The 25,200-nt window shown below is 35.2% G+C and overlaps 3 protein-coding genes across 3 annotated transcripts; 2 read left to right on the top strand and 1 right to left on the bottom strand.

The window, feature by feature from the left end:
- Positions 1-2,525: 2,525 nt before the first annotated feature.
- Positions 2,526-3,873, top strand: LOC136814965 (alpha-1A adrenergic receptor-like). The gene has a single exon (XM_067071428.1). It carries the CDS (start codon positions 2,529-2,531, stop codon positions 3,492-3,494), a length of 966 nt encoding a protein of 321 aa, XP_066927529.1. The 5' UTR covers positions 2,526-2,528; the 3' UTR covers positions 3,495-3,873.
- Positions 3,874-4,209: 336 nt separating this feature from the next.
- Positions 4,210-7,841, bottom strand: LOC136814867 (transforming growth factor-beta receptor-associated protein 1 homolog). Its single transcript, XM_067071320.1, has one exon. The coding sequence runs from the start codon at positions 7,820-7,822 to the stop codon at positions 5,252-5,254; it is 2,571 nt and encodes an 856-aa protein (XP_066927421.1). The 5' UTR covers positions 7,823-7,841; the 3' UTR covers positions 4,210-5,251.
- A 7,778-nt stretch (positions 7,842-15,619) lies between these two features.
- Positions 15,620-22,534, top strand: LOC136814766 (protein YIPF4-like). The gene is made up of 5 exons (XM_067071222.1): positions 15,620-16,055; positions 20,400-20,571; positions 20,875-20,952; positions 21,752-21,865; positions 22,139-22,534. The coding sequence occupies exons 1-5, from the start codon at positions 15,784-15,786 to the stop codon at positions 22,274-22,276; spliced, it is 774 nt and encodes a 257-aa protein (XP_066927323.1). The 5' UTR covers positions 15,620-15,783; the 3' UTR covers positions 22,277-22,534.
- Positions 22,535-25,200: the final 2,666 nt, after the last annotated feature.

Here is a 25,200-nt window from a genome sequence, read left to right as displayed (position 1 = left end):
GTTTTTTTACTTTAACCATATCTTATCTAAAAAATTCGCACAACGGATTGTTTTTTTTCTACAAAAAATATTATTTTTAAACAGACTAAAAACTGTCCGATTTTTTGACAGAGGAGTCGTAGATTTGCCAGTAGATATCTACTCGATATCTACGGAAATTTCAAAATCCGTCGCAGAGTGCGATTAAAAAACACGTGAATACACTCTGGTGCAATGCATATATAAGAGAGACTCCTTTTTAATAAGGTTTTAGCTAATCATAGGGTGGGCGCATTATATTGAGCATGAAATAGTTCTTCATTAAACCTCATTTAAAAATTGGAAATGAAAAGAAAAATCAGATGACAATTAATTGGAGTTTTTTGAAATTCTTAATTAGGGCGACCACATAATGGATGCATAAGTTATAAAGTTTGGTCACTTATTTTTCGATTCGACTTTTAATTGGAAAAATACCTTTGAAAGTTGAATTTACGTCCGCTATCAGCAGATCACAGCTGGTGAACGACTTGACTGTTGAGTTAAAAAGAGAAAACAAAAAGTTCAACAAGGTAGACTACAAGGAAGAACGCTGTCTCTAAAAGAAGGGTAATTCTGTAATAAAGCAATAACAATTAGGAATGTCTCATGTAATTTCCTTAAGTGATACTTGTAATGTTTTTGTGTCTATACAGGTTTTGTTTCGATATTAAAATTTCAAATTAAATTGTCGTATAAAAAAATTAAGACTGAGATCTCAGCACCACAAGTGAAAAACGGCAAAAAAAAATTAAAACAAGCCCCCTGTAGAGTTCTCCAACGCAGCCAGTATACAGAAACAGTACTCAGAATTTTCAAACATATATTTCAATTAGACCGTGAGAATATTTTTGAAAAAATAAATGAACGAATACAGACTCTCCGCATGAAATGAGAATTTGGAGTTTAAGCATTCAACATCAATGACATTCAACTGTTTTTGTATACAAATATATTGATGAAGCGAGGTTACTAAATCACATCGACAACATGAACATAAGCATTTGAACGAAATTAATATGAAAAAGTGGAAAATTTTATTTAACAATGTAATTTTTTGGAAGTTTTAGGAGGCAAAAAAGAATTTAGACATTTATCTTTATAGTATGCCCCTTCACTTTTTGACAAGAAGGATATCGAATAAATTGCCTTTTATCAAAAAATGTATAAAAAGGATGCGTTTCTTTTCGTGAAAATTGAGTAACCTGTAAGTGTAAAAGGGGCAAGCTTTCAGGGGTTTCTTATCTTTTCTATCTTATAAATCCGCTAATGGAACAGCCCCCCTCTCAGCTTCCTTTTCAACTTTATTCAACCTTAAGAACTGTCTGAAAGTAACGTAAAAACTCAGATTTCCCTTTTGGCTAATTATATATTGTCCAAGTATCTTTATTTTTCAGATTTAGTTTGGAGATAATCAAATGTACTGTTTTTTTATTCAAAACAATAAAATTTTTATAGCTCATGTTGTTATTTTATGAAAATAAAAGTCGAAAATGTCTCGAAGACTGCGAATAAAAATAAAATTTTCTTTCCATGTTTTCATTTCTTTAATTTACTAAAATAAATTATGGTTTCCATCTTTTCGTGGTACTTGTTCATACTGAAAGATCTTCATAAGAGATAATATTCAAAGAGGGGAGATATTATCTTACTTTCAGAAAGATCTCAAATCAAATTTCAACCTCGACATACAGGTGGTATGGGCAAGATTTCTCATCCCCCATAATTTTGATTTTAATTTTATTTGAAAAACATGCGTTTTACAATCACTACTAAAAATCTTGAAATATTCTCCAACGGTACCAAAGGATGTGGTTTCATTTGCAAAACTAGGGCTAAAAATTGTTGGATTGTTTTGGTATAACTCACGTAAGAGGGATTTTAAGAATAGTGAATAATTATCAGCGAACCACGGGTATATAAAGAATGCAACGGAGGATCAGTTCCTTCTCTGTAATGTAGTTGTGGGAAGGTTGAATAAAAATAATGGTGACATCTGAAGTAATAAACAGACCTGGATTAGCAAGGATTAGCTAAACTATGGTCAAAAATAAACTCAGTTGGAATTGCCTATTCAATATAACTCTCATTGTCGGCGCGATACCAAATTGACAAAAAAACTTTAATGTGTGCACAGGATGCAAGCATCGGTAGTAAGAAAGATTAGACAAAATGTAAAAGTTACAGCAGTTTTTACTAAATGGTTGGCATCATCCAAAGTGTCTTGAATTGTCATAGATAATTACTAAATTAATACGTTTAAACTAAACACTAATCTTTTCGCTAACACAATCTCTAGTTTTTTTCGTTTTCGAACATTTTCTGGTGCACGAACAGTCGTTCCAGGATAAATACAACAAAATAGTCGCAATGCACTTGGCTCAACTTATAGGCCCAATTGTAGCAAAACAAACAAAGAAACTAGTGTCCACGACCAAAAAATCAAATTTTTTGAAATATAAATTTCATACCTTTTTTTCATTGCAGGATAGATACGAACAAATAAAAAGATGAGTATAATCGATCCTTTGGCTGCCATTTTGCTTCTCAACATCACTGGCTTCATTGTCATCTTATTCAATGGTTTCTCTCTATACGTTTTCTTCTCACAACGAAAACACAAACGAATCTCAAACATACCCATGATCTGGATCCTCACAGCAAATGTTCTGATTGGTGCATTTCCGTTCCCAGTCTACGGATTGAAAAAGTACAATTTTACAGACCCGTATACACTTGGTCGCATATGCGATGCGTGGAGATATACTTATTTTAGTGGTGTACATTTGGCAATGTGTAGTTTACTACTGATGACCGTACAGAAGATATTGATTCTTAGCTTCCCGTTGAGATACCAAAGAATTATTACCGGTTTTCGCACCAACCTCATTTTCGGCGTCGCATGGCTGTTTCTCCTGATCTTCGATATGATTCCATTTTTTCCTTTCTCAGAGCACGATGACGAGTATTGTCATTATAAAATCAAAAAAGACTGGGCACTAGCTATGAACATTATCACCATGGCAATACCGTTACCTGTCATTATCGGTTGCTATGGTTACATGTTGTATTTGGCTTTCGGACAGTATGTCCGGATTCAAAAGACTACGAGCATCTCTCATAATGGCTCATCAAAAAAGAAGAAACCGAACATGTTAAGCGAGGTCAAAGCAACACGAAAGGTAGCTCTTATCATTGGAGCATACATTCTCTGTTGGACCCCATCTACATTATATTACCTTATTGAATGGCTCTGTCCACATTGTTATCCGAAAAATTACGAGCCGCATAAAACATGGATTCGGTTTTTCTTCAAACTCTTGGTGATGATGCATGCTTTGGTAACACCTATCATCTTTTGCTGCCAAAGCAGGGAGTTCCAGAAAGACGCATCACGATCTATGAGGAGATTCAGCCGTGCAACCTTTGATGGAACGAAACATAGTAATACAACTTATGCTACAGACTCTCATTGAGCAAGATTACCATGTGATCATCTGTTCTAGAATGTCTTTCTAATCCCATAGCTCGCTTTAAGAGCTGAAAGGAGAGAAAACTAGATTTTGTGATTCTGGTTGCTGGACAACAAATTCAGGATTGAAAATAGTGATTCTGTCTTTTTCTATCATTCCTAAATATACTATGGAACTGATGACAAATAATATTTAAGTCATAATAAACATAAAAGAAGCATTTCAGTGAACTTACGTCTTTTTAATAGTCACCATCGGTCAATAATATTATTGCTGGACTGAAGAGTGGTATTTTCCAAGAATAAGTTCATCCGTTAGCTCATGTGTATAAAGTTTCATTTTTTGCATTTTTTTTATTGAAATAAATAAAGATTGAATGATTAACAAATGAATAACTTTCAATTTCTGAAAACAAGAATAATTGAGACAAGAACACTCTTAGTGTAGCTTTTAACACCCCAATAAAGACTCTAATAACAAAATAACAAAATTACGAACAACCTGTTACCTTTAGAATTTAGAAAAGACTGATTTGACGATTAGAATTAAGAGAATAAGCGTACTTGAGACTAAAAGAACATTTTCAGGCTAAATTTACTTCCTTATAATAAAGGGGAATACTTGTAATAAAGTTTTCTGGATTTTTTTGCATCGAATTTACGTTGTACTAGGAAATTTTAATCCTTAATAAAAATACAGAGATGGTCAGCCATTGTGATTGATGTGAGAGGTATCATTTATTCATTATTGAAGATTTGTATAATTAACGTGAAATAATCAGGTGGAAATTGTGTATCTAATGAAGTTAAATTACTAAAAAGAAGAAAACTTAGAAGTCGAAAAATATAAAAATTTTTACAAAAGTTATTAACGAAACCTAATTTGTAAATGTACATGATTTAAACATAATTGCTCTCAAATTGCCGAGAGGGCGCAACTAAACAAGGAATTAAACATAGTTTACCCCCTCCAAGTAGGAAAGGGTTTCCAATTAAGGGAGTCTTCCTCCAGAAAATGTATGTTACATTCAGTTCAGCTGGGAACTTGGAAGGCTTTAATTTAATAAATCCTTGTCAACATTTCATAATAAATTATTTCATAAAAAAATTATAATTCTTTAAAATTTCTAATCAGATCACGTACCCCGAAGAATTCATTAAAAAGCGATAAAAAAATGAAGACCAAAGCCCTGCCCCAAGCTAAAAGATTCAATTAGAAAACAAGAGATTTACTTTAGGCTTTTTTTACTCAAAGCTAAAGAGCAAAATAATAAAACGTCTCAAAATATTTTAATCCCTAACATTTAGTAGCCGAACTAGTTGCCACTGTAGGAAGTTTTGAAATTATTCAGACCAAAATCACCAAAATCACCAGGAAGAATCTATAATACATTACTTTAATATAGGATAAATTTTCGCGGGATCAAATTTCGCATTTCGCATTTGAGTGTCATCCGCGAAATTAAGTCCCAATAGAAATTTGGCAAGGCCTTATCCGCGAAATATTTCTAAATAAAACTAAAAAAATGTCATAAAAATACTTTTTGAAATGTTTACTGGCATCAAAGAGGCGCAAATAATGCGTATTTCAATAAGCAACATGCATGATTTGATGGTAAAGGGCAAAAAATCGTTAAAATATTGTCACCAAATAGTGCCATCAGCGAACTTAAGTCCCCGCGAAAATTAATCCTATTAAAGTATACCTATGAGTTAAAAAATATTAAGTCTGAGAATCAAAATTCATTGAAGTAATGAGCGTCATTTGAACTTTTTCCCTGTGACAGGGCACATACTTTTATTCCCAGAGCACCTGATATGCACCACTTTCCCATTAGGGTAGCGAGCAGCGGTCGATTCAGTGAAGGGCTTTCTGCAGAAGTCGCACAAGCGTTCGTCAGTCATTTTCACAACATCTTTGTGGCGAGTAATATGATGCTCTTTGGTTTGCAAATAAAACTGTTTTTGAAGATTGGATTCAATTTTCGATTCTCGGGTAGCAGAGAAACGTTCTCGCATTGAACCTCTTAGAAATCCTTGTACCATGTTCACAGTCCATTCCTCAGGGATAATATTTAAAACACTGACAATGTTAAACTCTTTTTGACGCTTGTTAAGTAGAGTCTTAGCAGCCACAACGTAATGTTCAGGTCCTAGGTTACTCTCATTTGGATCTGGGTAGAGATAGATTTGAAGAAGATCTAAGAAGATACGTTGTTTCTTAAACGATTCCTTGCCATCAACGATAGTATCACAATAGTGTTCTGCTGCATCGAAGTCTTTCAATTGATAAATCAAGATTTTCAATGCTTTCTGGTGTTGGTCAATTTTGCCATATAAAGTTGCCAACTCTTTGTAAAGTGGGAAATGTGAGATTTTTTGTAAAACAGTTGAGACACGATATAGTGACGAGGACTCGAGCAAACTTTGTAACTTAGATCTAGCTTCTTCAACCTCTGATTTCTCCTTCAGGGTATTATTCAATAAACTAACCACGCGATCGACATAAATATTTGCCAGGTGCGTATGATGCTGCTCGGATCTCGATTCTTTCTCATACACTAAATGCTCCAAATAAGATTGTAAAGCAATTGGATATTTCTGAAGGAAATCAGAAACTTGATCAGAATTGAGGCTTGAATCTTCGCGCTTGATGAAAATACTGGCACCTAATTTCTGGTCTTCTTTCATGACCCATGATGAACTTGTCCATACTAAGCTGATATCTTTCAAATCAGTAAGAAATTGTGCAACAAATGATATGCCAGGGAATTTATCATCAGTAAGTTCACCTTTCATCAACTTGTGCCAAATATCAAGGGATTTTTTATGTTGCTGTAAATAGCTATGAAATAATGCTAAAGCATGGTGCCTTTTACACTGAGTCAACCAGGTCAAGGCTTCTGCAGGAAAAATCGAATTCTGATTTGTGATCAGATCTGATAAGTTTGCATGATTACACTCAGCATAAAGTTTCAGTAGGGTAGTATCAATCTCTTCTTTACAGTTCTCAAAATTATTTCGAATTCCTTCCAAATAGTTTAATAACATTTTCTTGGAATCTGCAAACACAGACTTACTACCTTTCACAATCTCAGTCAAATCTTTAATATTGTGAAGTAACGGTCGTGAGGGTGTGAAATTCTTATTACTGGGCATCATCATTGGGTATAAAACAATAACTTCCCTTGGGTCAACACAACTTTCCACAAACAAGGGTAGTGCTTTTGAAAACTGTCCATCTGCAAAATGAACGAACGCGGCTTGTGCTTTTACTTGTTTAACATATGTTTGATCATATTGTTTCGGGTTAAGCTTACTGCTTACTATAAGAAGATCAAATGCTTCATCAATACGTTTATCAATCAACAACATTTGAATCTGTTTGTTAAAAGGAACAGGTAAAAAAGCCATGACCGATCTTTGCATTGCAATGAAAACTTGCCCATCGAAATCTGTGATCAAAACACCTCCAGTGAATGATATTCCTTGTTTTTGTTGTTGATCAAGGATACTATGAACAGTAATGCTTGATTCACCAAGAACTAAAATATAGGGGTAAGAGAAAGCCACAGATTGACAGCCATCTAAGAAACTTAATGGTTGATGCATTGAAAGTCCCTTTGATGTTACAATCATACCCATCATATCAGTCGGTCCACTGAGAAGAAATTCATCTGAAGAAAGTTGCTTTACAACTGGTTTAACGTGAGCTTCATACATGAACAATTCCTGGAGGTTTGATTTTGTGAAATCAATCATGTAGTATTGATTCCCCACATTGGAGCATATAAATTGTTGATACATAGATAAAGTGCTGGGTACACCTTGCAAATTGATTTCTTTCAAAACTGTACATTCATCAGCAGAGATTGTGATGATCTGAATAGTTTTGCGCCTTGTTCCAACACAAATTTGACAAGTACCATGGGTTGAGGTAAGTGGCTTAGTATTCCTTGCCATTACTGTTATGTTTCGAAGTAAATCTCTACTGGGAGTTCCACGTAAAAACTCAAGGCCATACATTGAAACAACGGATACACAGCCATCAATCAAAACAAGAATCTGCCCGATGGTCGGTAGCCCTAGCAACTGTACGATAGGTTTACGTAATGCAAGGTTCTTATTCCTTTGAAGACGATTCATGAAAATAGTTTTACCAATGTTATTTGTGCCTTTCTCAATACAGTAATGAACAATGAAACAGTCTGATGTTCCCAAATACAAATTTTCAAAAATCTGTTCAATGCATTGGATTGAGCTTTTTACTTTCTCTCCACCGGGGTTGACCCTGTCCACAACCGGGACAAGGTCAAATGTCTTTATACTCATAACTTTTTCTATTAATTCTCTAAAAGAATGAAAGTACAGGAAAAATGATTAAAAATACAGATTTGCCAGAAATAAGTTATTTTTTTTGATTTTGTATTGTGGGCAGTAGAAAAGAGATTTTTCAAAACTTGTTTTGGAATCGTTCAGAGGAAAGCGTAACTCTTTAATAAACTGATTAAAATCCCATAATAGTTTGGTCAAAAAATCTATATGCAGAGTTAAAACAAGTGTGGTAAATCAATGCCATAAGAGTTATGCCAATTTGAAGTTTTTGCTGGTTTTTGGCATTTTTGGGCATTGAACTTGAAAAAATAATTTTTGATATAACCTCAAATAAAACAAGCAACATGCTGAATGGACCTACCTAATGATTAACATCAGATGAAAATAAGAAAAAAGTGACAATAATTGTACAAAAATTCAGAATGGAAAAATAAAGCTTGTGTGTTGAATAATGTAAAATGGTAAAAAGGAATTTCCCCAAAATACGAAAATCACCATTCAGGCCCAAAAAACCTTTTAAGCTGTTTTTGGCCCAAATTTGCCCAAAAGAATTTTCCTTAAAAATCTGGCTCCGTCACATTTTGGGCATTGCCATTTTGCATCATTGTGCAAAAAATCAGAAAAAAATAATGAGTCAACATTGAGAAAAGCTATATTTTCTTATTTGGTTAAAGGGAATTTCCCCAAAAATACGAAAATCCGTTTTATTAAGGCGAATAAGAATTTTCCGGGAAAAACCACTTCAGCCATTCTTTAGAGAATCTTGCCCTCCATCTTTGTACAAAAAATCAGAAAAAAGTAATAACAGGATTTTGCACAAAGTCCAAAAAACCCTATTTTTAGGCAGTTTTTGGCCCAAATTTGCCCAAATATATTTCTTTTCGAAAATCGGGCTCCGACACATTTTAGGCATTGCCATTTTGCATCATTGTGCAAAAAATCAGAAAAAAATAATGAGTCAACTTTGAGAAAAGCTATATTTTCTTATTTGGTTAAAGGGAATTTCCCCAAAAATACGAAAATCCGTTTTTTAAGGCGAATAAGAATTTTCCGGAAAAAACCACTTCAGCCATTCTTTAGAGAATCTTGCCCTCCATCTTTGTACAAAAAATCAGAAAAAGTAATGACAGACAGATTTTGCCACAAGTCCAAAAAACCCCTATTTTTAGGTAGTTTTTGCCCAAATTTGCCAAATAAATTTTTCTCGAAAATCCCACTCGGGCATTGCCATTTTGCATCATTGTGCAAAAAATCAGAAAAAACTAATGAGCCAATCCTGAGAAAAGCTGGTAACAGACGGACGGACGAACGGACATGGGTTAATTTATAGAACCTCCACCGGGGTACCCGGAGGTAGGTCCAAAAAAGGAATGAGTTTTTGATGATGCTGAAACTATGGCCTGTAAACAATACAATAAAGAATTTTCAGAAAATTAAAATTTTAAAGGGGTCGCTGGATTTATGACGTAAAGAAAAACCTGTCTTTGCGAGACCAGGAGATTGTCTTTCAGGAAAACAGAAGAGTTCAAGGCCAGGCGATGCTGGGATTTGATGATACAAATTCCCCCACGAGAGGGGAACTTCTCAAAACAACACATTCAAAATTCAAAAATCAAAAGGGACATTTTTCTGTGACACTGAACGTGACTGATTCACTAAAATAACTAACCAAAAAAAACACCTTAATTTGACCACCGACCTGATTGTTTAATTTCAGAACGGCTAGCTTCAAAAAAGTCATAATGGCAGATAATTCTGATGAAGAAATATGTGGAATTTATAAATGCTTATGGCTTGTTGATTCTGTAAAGAAAAAAGAAAACAGGAGGTATAGCTTTTTCTAACCAAGATTTGAAGAGGTCCAGCTACACTGAAAATGTTAAGAATACAGAATAAACTTTTCTGAAAGGAGAAACACCATATTCTTCAATGGGAATCAAAACTATAAAGTGCACTTACAAACATCAATTTGTCAGATCTAACAAAATTAATAACCGCACTGTCATCATTGACAATATAATAAACGATTTTCTGTCAAGAGCCTTGTAAACATTCCAGCAACTTCGATCGAAATGATCTATCACAGCTCAGTCTACCATTTTTAGCACGGTCCGAGAATTGAGCCGAGAACGCTTCGCGAACTCCTGCGCGGGTGAAAAACTTCAATCTGTCAATCATTTTCTCAAGCTAAGAGTATGCGAAGCGATTCTAGCTTTACGATAGTGCTGCGGGTCATCAATGGATAGTATTCAATTATCATTATCCCTTTATTTTCATTCCTAGAACTTTTGCAAAAAAAAAGGAAAAATTGAAAAGTTGTATTTTTTACTGCTCTATTCACATACTGAATTTAAAAGATCTTAACCAGTGTGTCACAAACAGCCATATAAACAAAACTCAACATTCTCACAAAAGTTGTCTTTTTGATTTCCCAAACATTCGTCTAAAGCGTTCACTTCCACAATAATTTATGTAATTGCAATTTCGGTCAGTCCACAGTCGGCTTCAACATATACACGTGTTTTTATTTACGTGACCGAAGTGCCTACTAAAACAATCCGGGGGTAAGTGGCGAAGCAACACAGCAGATTATTCGTAAAGTAAAGAAATATTTTTTGACATTGACAATCAAATATAATATATTATATTATATTTCCTTAATTCAAAATTCAAAAATTTATTTTTCATTCGCGAAAAAAAATAAATAAAAAATAATGAATTAATATTACATACTAAGACGCCCCCGTCTTTTACTCTCGTTTAATTTCCGATCTCGGAACGTGCAAAACGCCCGTCCGACCAATATCCACCCAATCAGCTTAAATTCACTTTAATTGTACTTTGACTTTCAAAAAATAGTATTTAAAAATCATGAATTTATAATAATTACAAAAAACAAAAAGTTTGATACTTCATTAGTGAAATATTCAATAAAATCTTAGTTTCAATTTTCAGTGGGCGTTTTTCTAGGGCTTTGTTTATCGCGCAATTTTTGCGTCACACAAAATTTCTCGGCCGCTTGTAATAATTATGCATTGCCAAATTTGGTTCTCCATTGTCAAGTCAGGATTGATGGTGACGTCACCTAAGCATAAAAAAGAAAGGATTTCGTCAGTTTTATGCATATATTAATTTGCGAGATATTCTGTTCGCCGTGCGAGCGCACTTTTTGTAGACTAGTCGAAATACTTTCTTTTACTCGCGGGATTGATGGTAATTTTTCATCTTCGTTATTTTTTAAATGAAGCACAACCGAAAAAAAACGTAACTTTAGAAAGTTGCGTATTTCCAGTGAGTAAACGATTCTGACAATTAACAAAATTGATGATGATGATTTTTTTTCGGTTAGGCAAATGTCTCGTAGGGGTTCTAGTCTTGACCCCTAAGCCTACGCGAGATTGAAGCGTTTGAGTAAACGAGACAAAACTCCAAAAAAGCTGGTGTTTTAAAGCGCTTCCATGCGATGGAAATATCGCTGTTTGTGACGCACTGTTAACTATGTGGCGTTTTTCTGCAGACTTCAAAAAACTGATTTTTGTCCCGCCTTTGCGGGACTTTGGCCCGACTTTGGCTTAAGTGCTTGAGTGCAGCATAGGGTATAAAGTCCAAACATGCGTTTCCCGTAATTTTTGTGTGAAGAGTTGTGTATCTATTTTTCGGATCCCAGGGGCGGATACAGGAATTTTTATCAATGTGTGAAAATTCCGGTTTACCCTGATTTTCCAATATAATCCCGATTTTTGAATCCGATAATTGAAGGAATACTCTACCCCATCGCTACATGCATACAATATCTTTGATTCACTCTACTTATAAGAGCACATAATCATAGTTTCAAAATGTCCTCATGTTAGTTTATGTTCTTGTAGAAAACTTTAGATCAGACTCAGAAAGAGAGAAAACTTTGTGATTTGTTTACACGTAAATTGTGATAGTGTGAAGGGTATGAAAAAGTTGTTTCACACAGTCTGAAGGAATGAAAATTCGTGAAAAGTATGCAAAACTATGTAATTATCCTCACCAAATATTGCCAAAATAATCTCCACCGTTGAGGTATAATAACAAGATGAATGTGACTCCTTCAGTAAACTTATTACGACGGAGAGTCTCTCTCACACAAACAAAAGCTTCTTTGACGTCATTTTGAACACAAAAAGTGAAAAGTATCAACAGATGTACCTTTTGATCATTTTGTGTACAGAAGGCATTTATGTTTCTTTGAAAGAACAAAATATTTTTTCTATAAGAAAAATTTATAGAAAACAATTTTAGTGTTTTTATTTTTTCGAATCGAGAAAATTGAGTGTGTGAATTCACCACGTTCACATACCCTGTATCCGCCCCTGGATCCGGTATGCGAGAATAGTGTCAGGACCTGCAGGCGACCTGGTACTGGTAGGGTTGGGTATGGGTGTGGTTACGTATCAGATTGGCTAGGAATTGGGTTATTATCAGTTAGGGTTAGGGTTGGAGCTAGAAACAAGCACTCTTTTGTGATTTTCTCTTAATACTGTCTGGTCTGCAGTTTGTACAATATAAATAGCCGTCAGAAGCGCTATTCTGGCATGAATCCGTGACACAGTGGATAAGGCAATGGGTTTCAAAACATCGGAACTTTGCATTTGGGTCAAGTGGGTCAAATACCTTGGTGTTTACCTTGACGAACATCTGAACTGGAAACACCATGTCTCTACTGTCGCTACAAAACTTCGCAAAGCAAACGGAGCACTGTCTAAGATTCGACATTTTGTCCCTACAAAAGCTCTCATCAATATCTATCATGGAATATTCGCATCTCATGTTAGATATGCTGCACAGATATGGGCTCTGTGTGATAATACAGCGACACACAGAATCCAAGTTCTTCAAAATTCTGCAGTAAGAATTATGACCTTCAACGATCCTCGGGTTTCCGCTAATCCTCTATTAAACAATCTAGACCTACTCAATGTTTTTGACCAAGTCAAAATCATGAACATTATCTATGTTTATAAATACTTCAACGCTAGCCTCCCCATCGAGTCCCTCCAAAATTTAACATTTGAAAAAACTCAGCATAAGATTGAAACTAAGGACAAATTCATTGAGCTAATCTTTCGACCAAATGTCAACACTACCAACTACGGATTGAATTCTTTCACTAGAATATCCTCAAACCAATGGAATGAGCTTCAACGTAAGTTTGATGATAAAAAACTTTCTGAGTTAGAACTCAAAGAACTCAAAGAAATCTCCAAAGAATACTATATGAGCAAGTACGTGACCTAGAACAACCATCGTTAAAAAACATCTTTTTTTGTATATAGTTTATTGTATTATATTTCACCTTAAAGCTATTACAGCTATTTTTAACATGTATATTTTCTCATAGTTTTTATTAGATATATTTTACGATACTCAGGACAACCTTGTATTTTTATTAGAATTTAGTTTCTATTAGGGTTGTTCCTTCTGTCTAACCGGACAGTAAAATATATTCAATTATATTATATTCAATTCAATTTAGTGGGTTCGAATCCCACCGGTGGCGATCTGTCAGTAAGTCATTCAGTAAGTTAGAAAACATAGAAAATAACTCACAAAGAACCAGAAAGTCAGAAAACTACGAACAAGAGACTGGAAAGTACGAAATAAGTCAGTCAGACACATCCTGACAAATGAACGGGGTATTTTTCACTTGTGATTGGTGGCAAATGCAAGGGGTCGAAAACAAAAGTGATGTAATAGTGCTGAATACCCCACACAATTGAACCGGGTTTGAAATATTTTGCTTCATTTTGAAGAACTGCATAGATGAAATTTTTTTTGAAGATACTTTTAACGAAAAAATAAAGTTCCCATTTTTATTCATTTTCACGCTTTTAGCCTGAGACGTCCTATCTCATTTACACTGGGTGACGAATACCCCATGCAAATGCTCACCCCGTTCCCAGACGATCTCAATCGAACGGAATCGACGATCGAACCAGTCTAACCAAATCGAACGCAATCGACCAATTGAAATTCGATTGTCGAACGCAATCGAATCTCAATCGAATATTACCGCAATTTTCAGATTCGATTTTCGATTGCGTTCGATTGATGTTCGATTGTGTTAGATTGCGTTCGATATCATCGATTCATTGACCCCCGGATTGTTCATCGCATAATTTCTACGGGAAATTTAAAGTAATTTCATTCGGCTTGTGATGTTTGAGAGCTTGGATGTTGGGAAGCTGCAAGAATAAAGCCAGACGATCTCAATCGAACGGAATCGACGATCGAACCAGTTGAACAACAATCGAACCAATCGAATATTACCCAGAATTTTGACGTTTGATTGAGATTCGATTGCGTTCGACAATTGAATTTCAATCGGTCGATTGCGTTTGATTTCGTTCGATCGTCGATTCCGTTCGATTGAGATCGTCTGGCCGTTCATTTGCCAGGATGTGCCTGACTGTAAGTCCAGATCTGTCTTTCGTCTTTGTGAAGAAGCCACGACCTCAAAGAAGATAGGCCGAAATAAAAAGTCGATGTCGGAACTTGCAATATACAAGAGTTTTTTCCATGCAAGTTACCTGACGGTAAGTACTTTTAAAATGCTTAAAAAATACATTGACATTTGGTTGTGATTATGGGATGGTGAAAGTTTGTTTGATAAATTTGGTTGAAGTATCAAAACAAACTTGTTGTTAAAGAGATTTAAACAGTATGTAAAAATACAGCCCAGAAATCAACCATCCCAAGATTTGACCGATCGTCCCGCCCAACCAAGTTTTAGAGCAGTTGACGGCTTGACGGCATGTTTTACTACAAATCAAAGCCTACAAAGCACACAGTATTTCCCAAGCTGTTTGATGTCAACAAAAGTTGCATGTCTGCATGTGGATAGGAGAGACCTTCCATCATCCCATTCAAACTTTCGAATAGTATCCCTAAATGTTTGAATACCTTTCTCCTGTGTCCTGCCTTTCGCTTTAAAAATAAAAGAAGTCGACTTGTTGACGCTCTGCCTCTCAGGACAGCTCAGGACAGTAATTTACCTACGTAGTGGGGTGCAGTCATATAAGATAACATTTAACAACCCATATCGCTTTAGATAACATATACCTAATACCTAATCGACCGCGGAGCGGTGTATTCAGAGACGTTTTGTATGGTGAAAAATCTCGCATATTTGCGCGCGGTAATCCGTTCTCTAAAGTCACGGAAAGCTGACGAAATCAACAATCTCGTTTCTCTATCTTTGAAGTCTCTGAATAACACTCGCTCGGAAAAAGTAATTATCTTCCTTAGATTTCTGTATTTGCAAAGTATTACGGAGATAAAACAGTTTTAAAGGAAAAAGTACAATATACTCCATAGTTTTTCGACCCGACTGTAACAAACAGCATGAAAACAGTGTTTTTTAGGGCTCAAATTCGTAACATTTTCAGATCGCGAATCACTTCGATTTATATAATTCTTAAAAAACTTGGAAAACCGTCTGGTTAAAACTAACTGTAGTCAAACCAAACTTTCTATAAGATTTAAGGATTTTTCGATGTACTGTTCATAATGGTAAATGGTGTACAAATTCATAAATTTCATAAGATTTGACCGCGGTCGCCTCAGTGTGTTACACTGTGACCTAGTATTTTACGATTTAACCCGACTGACACTAGTTCTGGTAGTTCTTTGGGCAGGCTTCCAGGTGTGCACGGAATTCTAAATGACCGTTATTCAAAATTTATTAAGCAGTTTTAAAATGGATGCTGGTACAAACACGATATAACTTACGAGCTTCGCATGGAAATGGTTTTATTCGTGGTCAGACTTCTCTTACGTTTTGTTGTTTCAAAATCCGGAAATACTCTGCCTTGTCATATGGCCAGGTAAAACAACATGACAATATGGCGGATGCCTTGAAGATATTTTTTTGACCTTGTGGTGTATAATTTTTTACTATAAAGCCTTGAATTTATTTCACTACAATAATGGATCCTCCTAGAGACTTTTCAGAAAACAGTTTCAGTAATTCACAATCTGAAGAAGGTGGAGAGTTTTCTTTTGTCTCAACAAACACTCAAAACGATACAGAAATTACTGGAACATTGGAAGGAGGAGGAACAAATTTTGGAGAAGAAAATAATCTCCGGCATCGAATTCTGGATAATAAATACACAAACTCTCTTCTTGGAAATAAAGGTATCAATTGGCTTCTTGAAGTTGAAGATGAAGATGACGATACCTTTCAAAAGCCCTTGTTGTAAGAGTCTTTGTTGTCTTTTTATGATATTTTATTTCTTCTAACTACTTTCAGGAACATTTGGTGAGTTCCTGTACGCGGCCGCAATCAAAAAAATCATAACCACACTCACAAAAAAATCATGTTTGCGTATTTTTTTACCGTTTTTTTGCCTAGACGATATAGCAAACATAGTTAGTATAAGCAGACTGTGCCTTAGCCTGGGAATCCAAGCGTTAAACTTTTTTCACAGTCTAGTTTATGATATTTTTGCTGCTGGTTTAACGCTTGGTGCAGGTAACTCGCCTGCAGGGACATTTTTCCCTGCAATGCAGGTTCGGCCTGATTGGCCTGCTTTCGGCGTATTACTTAGCAGTAATTTCGCGCGCATTTTGATAATTTCGATGCGCGCGCATAATTTATGGAAAAGGCTGACTTTGCAGAAAAAAGGAAAACAAATGAAAATGAAAACATAGATTCATTTAGAAACAAAATGGCTGTTGACTGGAAGTCTAAATACATGTGGCTGATGTTTTGATGTGGTTTTTAGTAGTTTTGAAAGTCTTTAGAGCTTGTGAAAGAGTTTTTATGGTATAAGTTGATTATATGTGTGTTTGCCTGGGTTTCCAAAGTTCAGAAAGTCTGTCAACAAGGGTTCACACACAGACTGTTTATAACATTCTGTGTCAGACTAATCTACCTGCACCAAGCTCTATAATTTTAGAACTTGTGAGGTGAGGTATTTTTTGTTTTTTCTAAAATTATGAGCTTGGATTCCCAGGCTAACTGTGCCTGTAATTGGCTGTAAAAAATCATGCGTTGGTAGAAATTTCTTCAACTTTCAGCATTGGTAGAACACACCTATATAAAAAAAATTAACCAGCGCATTTTTCATCTTTCTACTTCTTCATCTTCCATGAAGCTCTCAAAGTCAAATAGAATTAAGCATATATAAGATATTCTTATAATTGTGAAATGTCGTTTGCGCTTTCGCTACAGTGGAGTGTATGACGTAACTCGCGCGGCAACAAACTCGCCTTCTGTTGGCTGATCATATATTGGGCGTTTTGGCGTTATCACCCTCCAGTGTAGACCTAACTCTTCATACAAAAATTATGGGAAACGCATATTTGGACTATGTACCCTATGCTGCACTCAAGCACTTGAGCCAAAAACCCGCAAAGGCGGGACAAAAATCAGTTTTTTGAAGTTTGCAAAAAAACGCCACATAGAAGATCTTTCAAATTCAGTATGTGAATAGAGCAGTAAAAAATACAACTTTTCTATTTTTCCTTTTTTTTGCAAAAGTTCTAGCAATGAAAATAAAGGGATAATGATAATTGAATACTATCCACTGATGATCCGCGGCACTTATCGTAAAGCTAGAATCGCTTCGCGTACTCTTCGCTTGAGAAAAAGATTGACAGATTGAAGTTTTTCATCCCCGCGGTGCGCGCCGCTCGGGCGCTCTGCGAGAGTTCTCGGCTCAATCCTCGGACCGCGCTAAAAATGGTAGACTGAGCTGTGATAGATCATTTCGATGGAAGTTGTTGGAATGTTTACAAGGCTCTTGACAGATATTGTTTGTTTTATTGTCAATGATGACAGTGCCGTTATAAATTTTGTTAGATCTGACATATTGATGTTTGTAAGTGCACTTTATAGTTTTGATTCCCATTGAAGAATCATATTCTGGTTTTCGTGTTATTAGATGCTGTTTTAAAGCTTTAGAGCTACACTACCCTCAAAGCAGTGGGCGCCTTCATCATTCCGCAACTCTGTCCACCATTTTAAATGAGTTAACAATAGATCCAAAAGGGCGCCCTCATCAAGAAAGATCATTTGCTTTGGTCTCCGACTTTTGACTTTGGGAAGTAGTAATGTTTTCGATTGTTTTCGATGGAAAATGGTAAGAAACTTAAGTTTACAAGTGTCATTCAGTTTTTGCTGGCTGATAGAATGGCAGGATCCTGGATGGTTTCCCTAACTGACTTTATTTTAGTAGCTTTACACTGTTGTACACTGTAGCTCTTACTCTTCATTCTACAAAATCTATTCTGCACTGGAGAAAATAATTAAAAGATTTAAGATTTGTCCATCTGTGATGAAGGAGTTAGTTCAGAGGTAGCCTGGATATCCAAGCTCAAAATTTTAGAAAAAACAAAGTTTACCAACATACAAAGTTCTAAAATTATAGAGCTTGGTCTCCCTAGAGAATGAGAGTGCAAACCCATGTTTCCAAAACTTTCCTAGCCAACCCCAGGGCAGCAAAACAGAACTTAATAAAAGCAGCCTTACAAGATCTAAAACCATTTAAAACATCCAAAGATTACGCCAGAGTCCATGGACAAGTTTGCATGCATTATCATGACCAACCATCAGACCATGTTTTCTTGGAAAATGAACTTGCCTCTGTTTTCTTCTTTTTCATGTTTTCATGTAACAGAAAGCTTTATCTTCACTAGCAAGTGGAGGACTATCCTATTTTTGCTTCAGAATTGCTCCGCGCCGTGTAGATTGGTCCTTACAGCTTTTAGCGAAGTGAGCGCAAGCAAGCGGACTGCATTCTCAATGCAAAACGCTCTAGGGAGACCAGGCTGTAAACCAGAACATAAAATATCAAAAACTAGACTGTGAAATAGTTTACAGCCTGGATATCCAGGCTAGTTCAGAGGACATGGCTTTTTTAAATCGATCCAGTCCCTTGAACCTTGCAGTCTAAACTTAAACTCCTATCAGTAAGTTACACTAGAGCTTCCCGCTGAAATGTGTATCAAAAATTAATCTGCGAAAGCGCTATATCGTTTACTTGACTCACAAGCAAAAAAATGCGCTGCAAAACTCTAAAAGGATTCATGAAAAAATAACCCGGCGCTTTTTAATGAAATTAACATTTTCAAAAACTTTGAGAAATTGCCTAAAATTTGAGCCATAGATGAAAAAATTTGAGCCAAGCCAACCTTGAAAACTAATTTGAAGATCAACTTCCCAAGAAAAAGATCTACGAGGGAGACGGAACCCACCTAGATCCGTGCACCACCGGATAGGCTACTTCCCGGAAATTTTGCCCGACCTCAAACACTGACCCATTGCGGAGTTTTTTTGCTTTAGCATATAAACAAGGCCTTAAAAATCGAAACGCTGTCTCGGGAATTGAATGACAAAATTTGGTTGGTTGATATTCTGGCTGTTGCACTTCGCAATCGGCCATTTTGTCTCATTTTAAGTTTCCAAGTTTTTATAATTGATTGTCTTGGGAACTTGAACTTGATTCAGGTAACTCTCATCCTTGTTGTTTCAAATACATCCTGTAGATGACTGATGTTGTTTTTTCTGAAAGCTTGATTTCCTAGTGTGACTAACTGCCTATATCAGGATTAGAAACTAGGCAAGTCTTACCATCTTTTTCTTTACAACAATACAATGCTGACAAGTTGACACAACACATGTGTACATGTACATTGACAAGTAATCCCTGAGAGAAGTTTTTATAGAAATCTGCAACAAAAACGAAAGTGGTCTTATTCTACTGATTGCTTCCCAGCGCTTCTTCGCAGCTGTTTATCAAATTCTCACCAATGAGGTTGCCGCATTTCAAACGGCCCTTCTTTTTGGCACACGTGGCCTTTCAGTGCCTTGCACAGCAGGTGGCTGTAAAGTCCCACCCTTCATATATTTGTTTCAATCCGTGATCCGTGGCTTAGGTTTTTTCTCATCTTCAATTTACTGAAGAAAGGGGGAATTTGATGCGAGAGTTAGATTGTCAACAAAGTGCCGTAAAAAATCATTGAATAAAGAAGAACTTAAAATCTTAAATATTTTCATTTTGAAGAATAGGTGCAAAAAGTGAAACATAGAAAAGTTTTATTTTTTATTGCATTAAAATCGAAATGGGGGATTTGGGAAATTTTCTATGTTTAGTTTTTTGCACAAACCCCTGTAACTATGAGCGAGCACCCCGTTGCTAAGATGTTGGCTTGAAATCGAAAATAAAACCACTCGAAATCCCGTAATCTTGATATACAAGTTTATATCTATACTGCCTTGGGTGCGTGTTTTTGAAATGGAAGGCAGATAAATAGCGTAATACGCTTAATTATATACATCGATGAGGTAAAAATTTTCTTCCAATTTGCCCGGCAAAATTTTTGAGAAGTAGCTTATTTGGCTTTGAAAACTATAATTTTATTTTTTTATATTTTTTTTAAAATGAGGTTATAAATTTTATAAATAACAATAACCTCCTCTTCTTTCAAACGCCCCTCCTAAAAACCCAAAGATTTGATAAACACCCAGGGTGTTGATTTGAAGTAATACGGTAGTAGATTGCAGATACTTATATGAAAACCTTTTTTATGTTTTTAGGGAGGAGCTGGATATTGATTTGAAAGATATATACTACAAAGTCAGATGTGTTTTGTTCCCATTACCTCAACTAGGATTCCAACGAACGATATTAAAGGAAAGCCCAGATTTCTGGGGACCTTTGTTGATTGTTATTTGTTACTCTTTGTTATCCTTATATGGACAGTTTAAGGTGAGTCAAAGATATTTATTAAATGATAATGGTAACACATTGCTGTGTAACTTTGTCTAATTCATCTTTCATTGTACAGAATAATTGCCAATTTTGATGAATTAAAATTCATCCATACCAAATTAATACATCTTGATGTATAACTTTTTGGATTTGGCAGTTCAGTAGTGGTATCAAATTAATTGACTGAAAATCAAATTAACTGAATTTCTCTACCACAAATAAACTGTAAACACATCGCAGGGTATCTTTAATTGAGATTTAAATGAGAAGATTTTGAAAATCTTTAAATTTTGCCTTTAGGTTGTATCTTGGATCATCACTATTTGGTTTTGTGGCTCATTTATTGTATTCTTTTTAACAAGGGCTCTCGGTGGTGAGGTAAGAACATAAGTCATTACATGTTTTTTTTATAAGCATTGCACTTATAAGCATATCTAGGCTCAGATATGGGGAAAAATTAAGCATATGGCAAGCATTACTTGAGCCTACGAAAAAATTTTTTTTCCTGATTTTGGCTTTTTTTGGCTGGAATTTTACGGATTTTCAGTATTTCCCTAAATTTATGCTTTAGATTAAAGCATCCCCTCAAGCATTTTTCAGCCTTATTAAGCTTTTGACCTAAGCATCTCTGAGCCTGTTTTCGGATTTTTGTATGCTTATAAAAAAACAACATGTATTGCAGTATCTCTATAAGTAAGTCTGCGACCGCAGTCGGAGGCGACCCGAAGGCTCCTCTTTCGATAGCTATCTACCTGAAGGGAGGGAAGAGCGCCACTCTTTCTCCCTGGATTTCTCCACTTACCCTTGATCCTTCTCTTAATTGCTGAGCATCAAGCAGAGAGGCATCAAGTACCATTTTGAGCATCTTTGGCATGACCTGGCTGGGGGTTGAACCCACAACCTTGCGAGCTGTAGCTGGATGCTCTACCACTGCACTACAGTCGCTAAAGTATTTGTATTTCTTCCCTGTAATCCTCACTAGAAAGCAGAATTCTTATATTGATCTTCTTGCATGCCAGTAGTTTTTTAATTCTATTAATAACAAACTCAATAGTATGAGACTTTCATGAGATTACACTACTTAAGTTATAATATGAAATAATGTCAATGACTTTTGTCCATGCGTTTTCAATTTCTGTGACTCAGGAATGGTTGTTATTTTCTCTTTGATTTTTAGGTCACATATTCACAATGTCTTGGTGTTATTGGTTATTCATTGTTACCATTAATTGTGACTGGATTAACATTACCAGTGCTGCATTCACTACCTTACATACCAAACCTTGTCAAGGTTAGCTAACTTTACATCAAACAAATGGTAGTAATTGTAATGTCACTATGAATGGCTTTCAACGTTTTGAAAAAAAACTGAAAAGAAAGAGGATCCTTCTTTGGCCATTTTTAGTCTTCCTAACTTCTAGTGCAGTAGTGGTACTTTATTTTTCATTAAAATCAGGTCGGATTAATAGAATTTGACATACAAATCAAAATCTTTTTCACCGTTCAAAATAGAATTTGACAATTTGATACATTTCTTTATTTTCCTTTTGGTTTTCTTTTTTAGATTCTTGGAGTAGTATGGGCATGTTATAGTGCTGGCTCATTACTGGCAACAGAAGAACTTCAAATGAAACGTTCTCTATTACTTTATCCTATATTTTTATTATATGTTTATTTCTTTTCCTTGTACACAGGTGCCTAGGTTACATTTCTATAGTTTTGCTGCGATTTTTTCAGGGTTTTTAAGAATGGTATATAGTTGGGTTCGTTCAAAAAAAACAAAACAGGTGTTTACAAAAGTCCAGGAGAAAAATTTGAAAGTAACTGAAACTCTCTTTGAATATCTTAAGAAATGACTTTTAAGAAATTTTCAATCAATTTTATCTATTTTTTAAGTTAAATGTTTTTGTCTTTTTGTATAGAAATGGTATTTATAATAAAATGTCGATGTAAATGAAAATTATTTTAATGTTTCAGCTTTTCATGGATGCTACCTGATGTTTGGAACCAGTTAAACGGTCACATATTCCTTTCTCTTACTGTGTTTGGGGTGCAAAATTTTCGCAAAATGTTTGTCGTTTTGACAATCTCTCGAAAACTTTGCACCCCAGTTGTATTCCAGCTTTAATATTAAAACAAAATAAAATGGAAAATTTAAATAAGAAATACATAATAAAGCATGGAGCATGTTTCATATGGAGATTTTTTGAAAATGGTTTGTTACTGGAACAATTTGAAGAAAATAATTGAAGAGAAAGAAGAAATACATTCCAAGTGATGATGATGGAATAATAAAGGCCAGACAATAACTGATGACAAAGGTAAGTTTTTCATGTTCTCTAAATTTTGTTTTTACTTCAGTAAGCTCTCTCTCACACCAAAATATAATTATATTTTCAGTGAGATTTGATACAAATTGATGTCATTGTTGTTTTAATAGAAAACCCTGTAAGGATCTTTTGGAATACCAATAAAATAAATGCTTTTAACCAAATTATCTTCAAAATCTTTTTAGTTGTTCAGTTTTACATGATGATTTTTCACCCAGTTCTTTGAGTATAGAGATAATAAGTTCTTGTTGATAATTGCATTTTTTCATCGTGTAGACAAGAGTTTCACCTTTGTCTTTCACCCATGAAGTGACAGCGGGCACCTGTTGAGTAAAAGTGACGAAAGCGATAGCATTTGATAAGAAATATCATGACAATGAAAATTTGTTCAGCTGAGGTTTTCCGAATTTGATAATCGTACGGCTGATTGGAAAGTGGTCAAAAGTTTTTGTGACTTGCTGTAAACAAAACCCACATTGAAGACGTATAGAACGCTCAACACCAAGTTAGATATGTTATATTTTAACACGGTAGTTTTACGTTGGACAAGGTTGAGGTAGAGTAGAGCACTGATTGTTAATTTAATGTTCAACAATTGGGGTGTCGAGAGGGTTTTATCGGACGACCGGAGAGTGGGCGTGTCACGTTTGTTGATAACAACACACAAATTAATCCAGACGTTAAACGAAGGTTTCATTGAAAAAATATCAATATCGGTGAAACGATCTTTACAGGCTGTTCTTTGACCGTTATCGAGAGTGAACGCTCCAACATTACACGGAATACATTTTGCCATAACCGTAATACGTTTTTTTATGGTTCACCGGACACTTGCTGCATTTGAAACCAGGCGGACAATTCATACGTGTCTCTTAAGAAGATTTTCGATTGGTCATTGTGATGTTTGAATAAAGAATTGGTTTCTTGCAGGGTAAGGAGGATCATGGTAGTATATAGGTAACACGTAGAAATGACCTGTGAATGGAATCTCATTCGAACCTTGCTGCAAGGAACCTTCAAAACCGAGGCTCGAAAACACTAACTGTCGTTTGTCTAAAACGGCTTCTTGGATTTGATTTATAGCATCCATAATTTATTTTGTCTGCCTCTATCTCCTTGGAAGTTAATGATCCAGTTTCATAAATCTGTCCTGTCTGTTATGATGCATGTTCGGTTGGTGGGGTAATAAATGGGGTTCGTTGTGTATTTAGTTAAATGGTCAAAAATATACCCAAAGAGCTGTTGAAAACCAAATAAAACTATGGCTGTTGACTTTCCTATAGCCTCTTTGAAGAAAGGTATGATTTTTCTTGGATTTGCTGACACTCTTGAGTGTAGTGTGAGTTATCAAGCAGACGGCTATGAAAATTGAATGCCTTCCGTTTAAGGTAGAACATTTTAGTTCTCTTCAGAAGTTGATAACCCCTTTGAAATATTTTTGGAAATAATCATTTTTTGTTACTCATACTGCGAGTAAAAGTGCAAAAGAGTTAGGTCATACTATTTGAAATGTTCCAAGTTGTTTTGCAGATGGAGCGCGTGATGTCGCGGTGTCATTTCTATAATTGACAAACCGTCCCTGTTACACGCTCTTGTTGGGCCGCATATGATATTGATATTGGTGAAGCTGAAAAATTCTTAAATCAACCGAGACATCTCTGCTGGAACAATAGCAAAAACACGAAGTATGTTTTGATTTCGCCAAACGGACCCATTAACACCAGTTTCTGGGTCGAAAAAATATTAATTTGATAGATGCAAATCAACTAAGATTTCTAACATTTTATTGGTATCATTGCAAATGTCATCATATTGGAATTTCTTAGGATTCATATCTAATGTAAATACATCAGATTTTTGACGTTTTTTATAGCTGTGAGAGCAAGCCTTTGTTTGGAGTAGTTTTTAGAACTTTTGACTCATTCTTCCCATATTTTGTGAATACATTTCTTTTCTGATGAATAATTCAACTCACTAAGCATCATTTGAAATGATTTTATTTATTTTCTCATCAAAAAAGGGTATATGTTGCTCATATTTTTAATTCTCATAGATTGTGCTGTCGATTTTGAAATCGTTTCGAAAATAGTGGTAATTTTCTTGCATATTTATTCAGCATATTAATTAAAACAGTCATTGTTTACTCTCGGTCACTTTGAGTTTCTTTTCAGATTTCCCTTTTCCCTAATTAGAAAGTTGAATGATCACTTTGTTACGAATAGTATTTCAATATATAATCCAAAAATAATTGTCACTAAAATATGCATTTTTATTCAGGCAACCACATAGTTTTCCT

The sequence above is a fragment of the Clytia hemisphaerica genome, unplaced genomic scaffold (genome assembly GCF_902728285.1).
Source record: "Clytia hemisphaerica strain Z4C2 unplaced genomic scaffold, Clytia hemisphaerica genome assembly, whole genome shotgun sequence".
Lineage (NCBI taxonomy): Eukaryota > Metazoa > Cnidaria > Hydrozoa > Leptothecata > Clytiidae > Clytia > Clytia hemisphaerica.
The sequence above is the reverse complement of the archived record's forward strand: the minus strand, read 5'-3'. Positions and strand labels throughout refer to the sequence as shown.

Bases quoted from the DNA above. Each gene is read 5' to 3' on its own strand.
- LOC136814965 (XM_067071428.1), top strand. From the start codon at position 2,529: ATGAGTATAATCGATCCTTTGGCTGCCATTTTGCTTCTCAACATCACT.
- LOC136814867 (XM_067071320.1), bottom strand. From the start codon at position 7,822: ATGAGTATAAAGACATTTGACCTTGTCCCGGTTGTGGACAGGGTCAAC.
- LOC136814766 (XM_067071222.1), top strand. From the start codon at position 15,784: ATGGATCCTCCTAGAGACTTTTCAGAAAACAGTTTCAGTAATTCACAA. The intron at 20,572-20,874 runs GTGAGTCAAAGA...TTTTGCCTTTAG, and splicing joins CCTTATATGGACAGTTTAAG to GTTGTATCTTGGATCATCAC. The intron at 21,866-22,138 runs GTTAGCTAACTT...TTTCTTTTTTAG, and splicing joins ACATACCAAACCTTGTCAAG to ATTCTTGGAGTAGTATGGGC.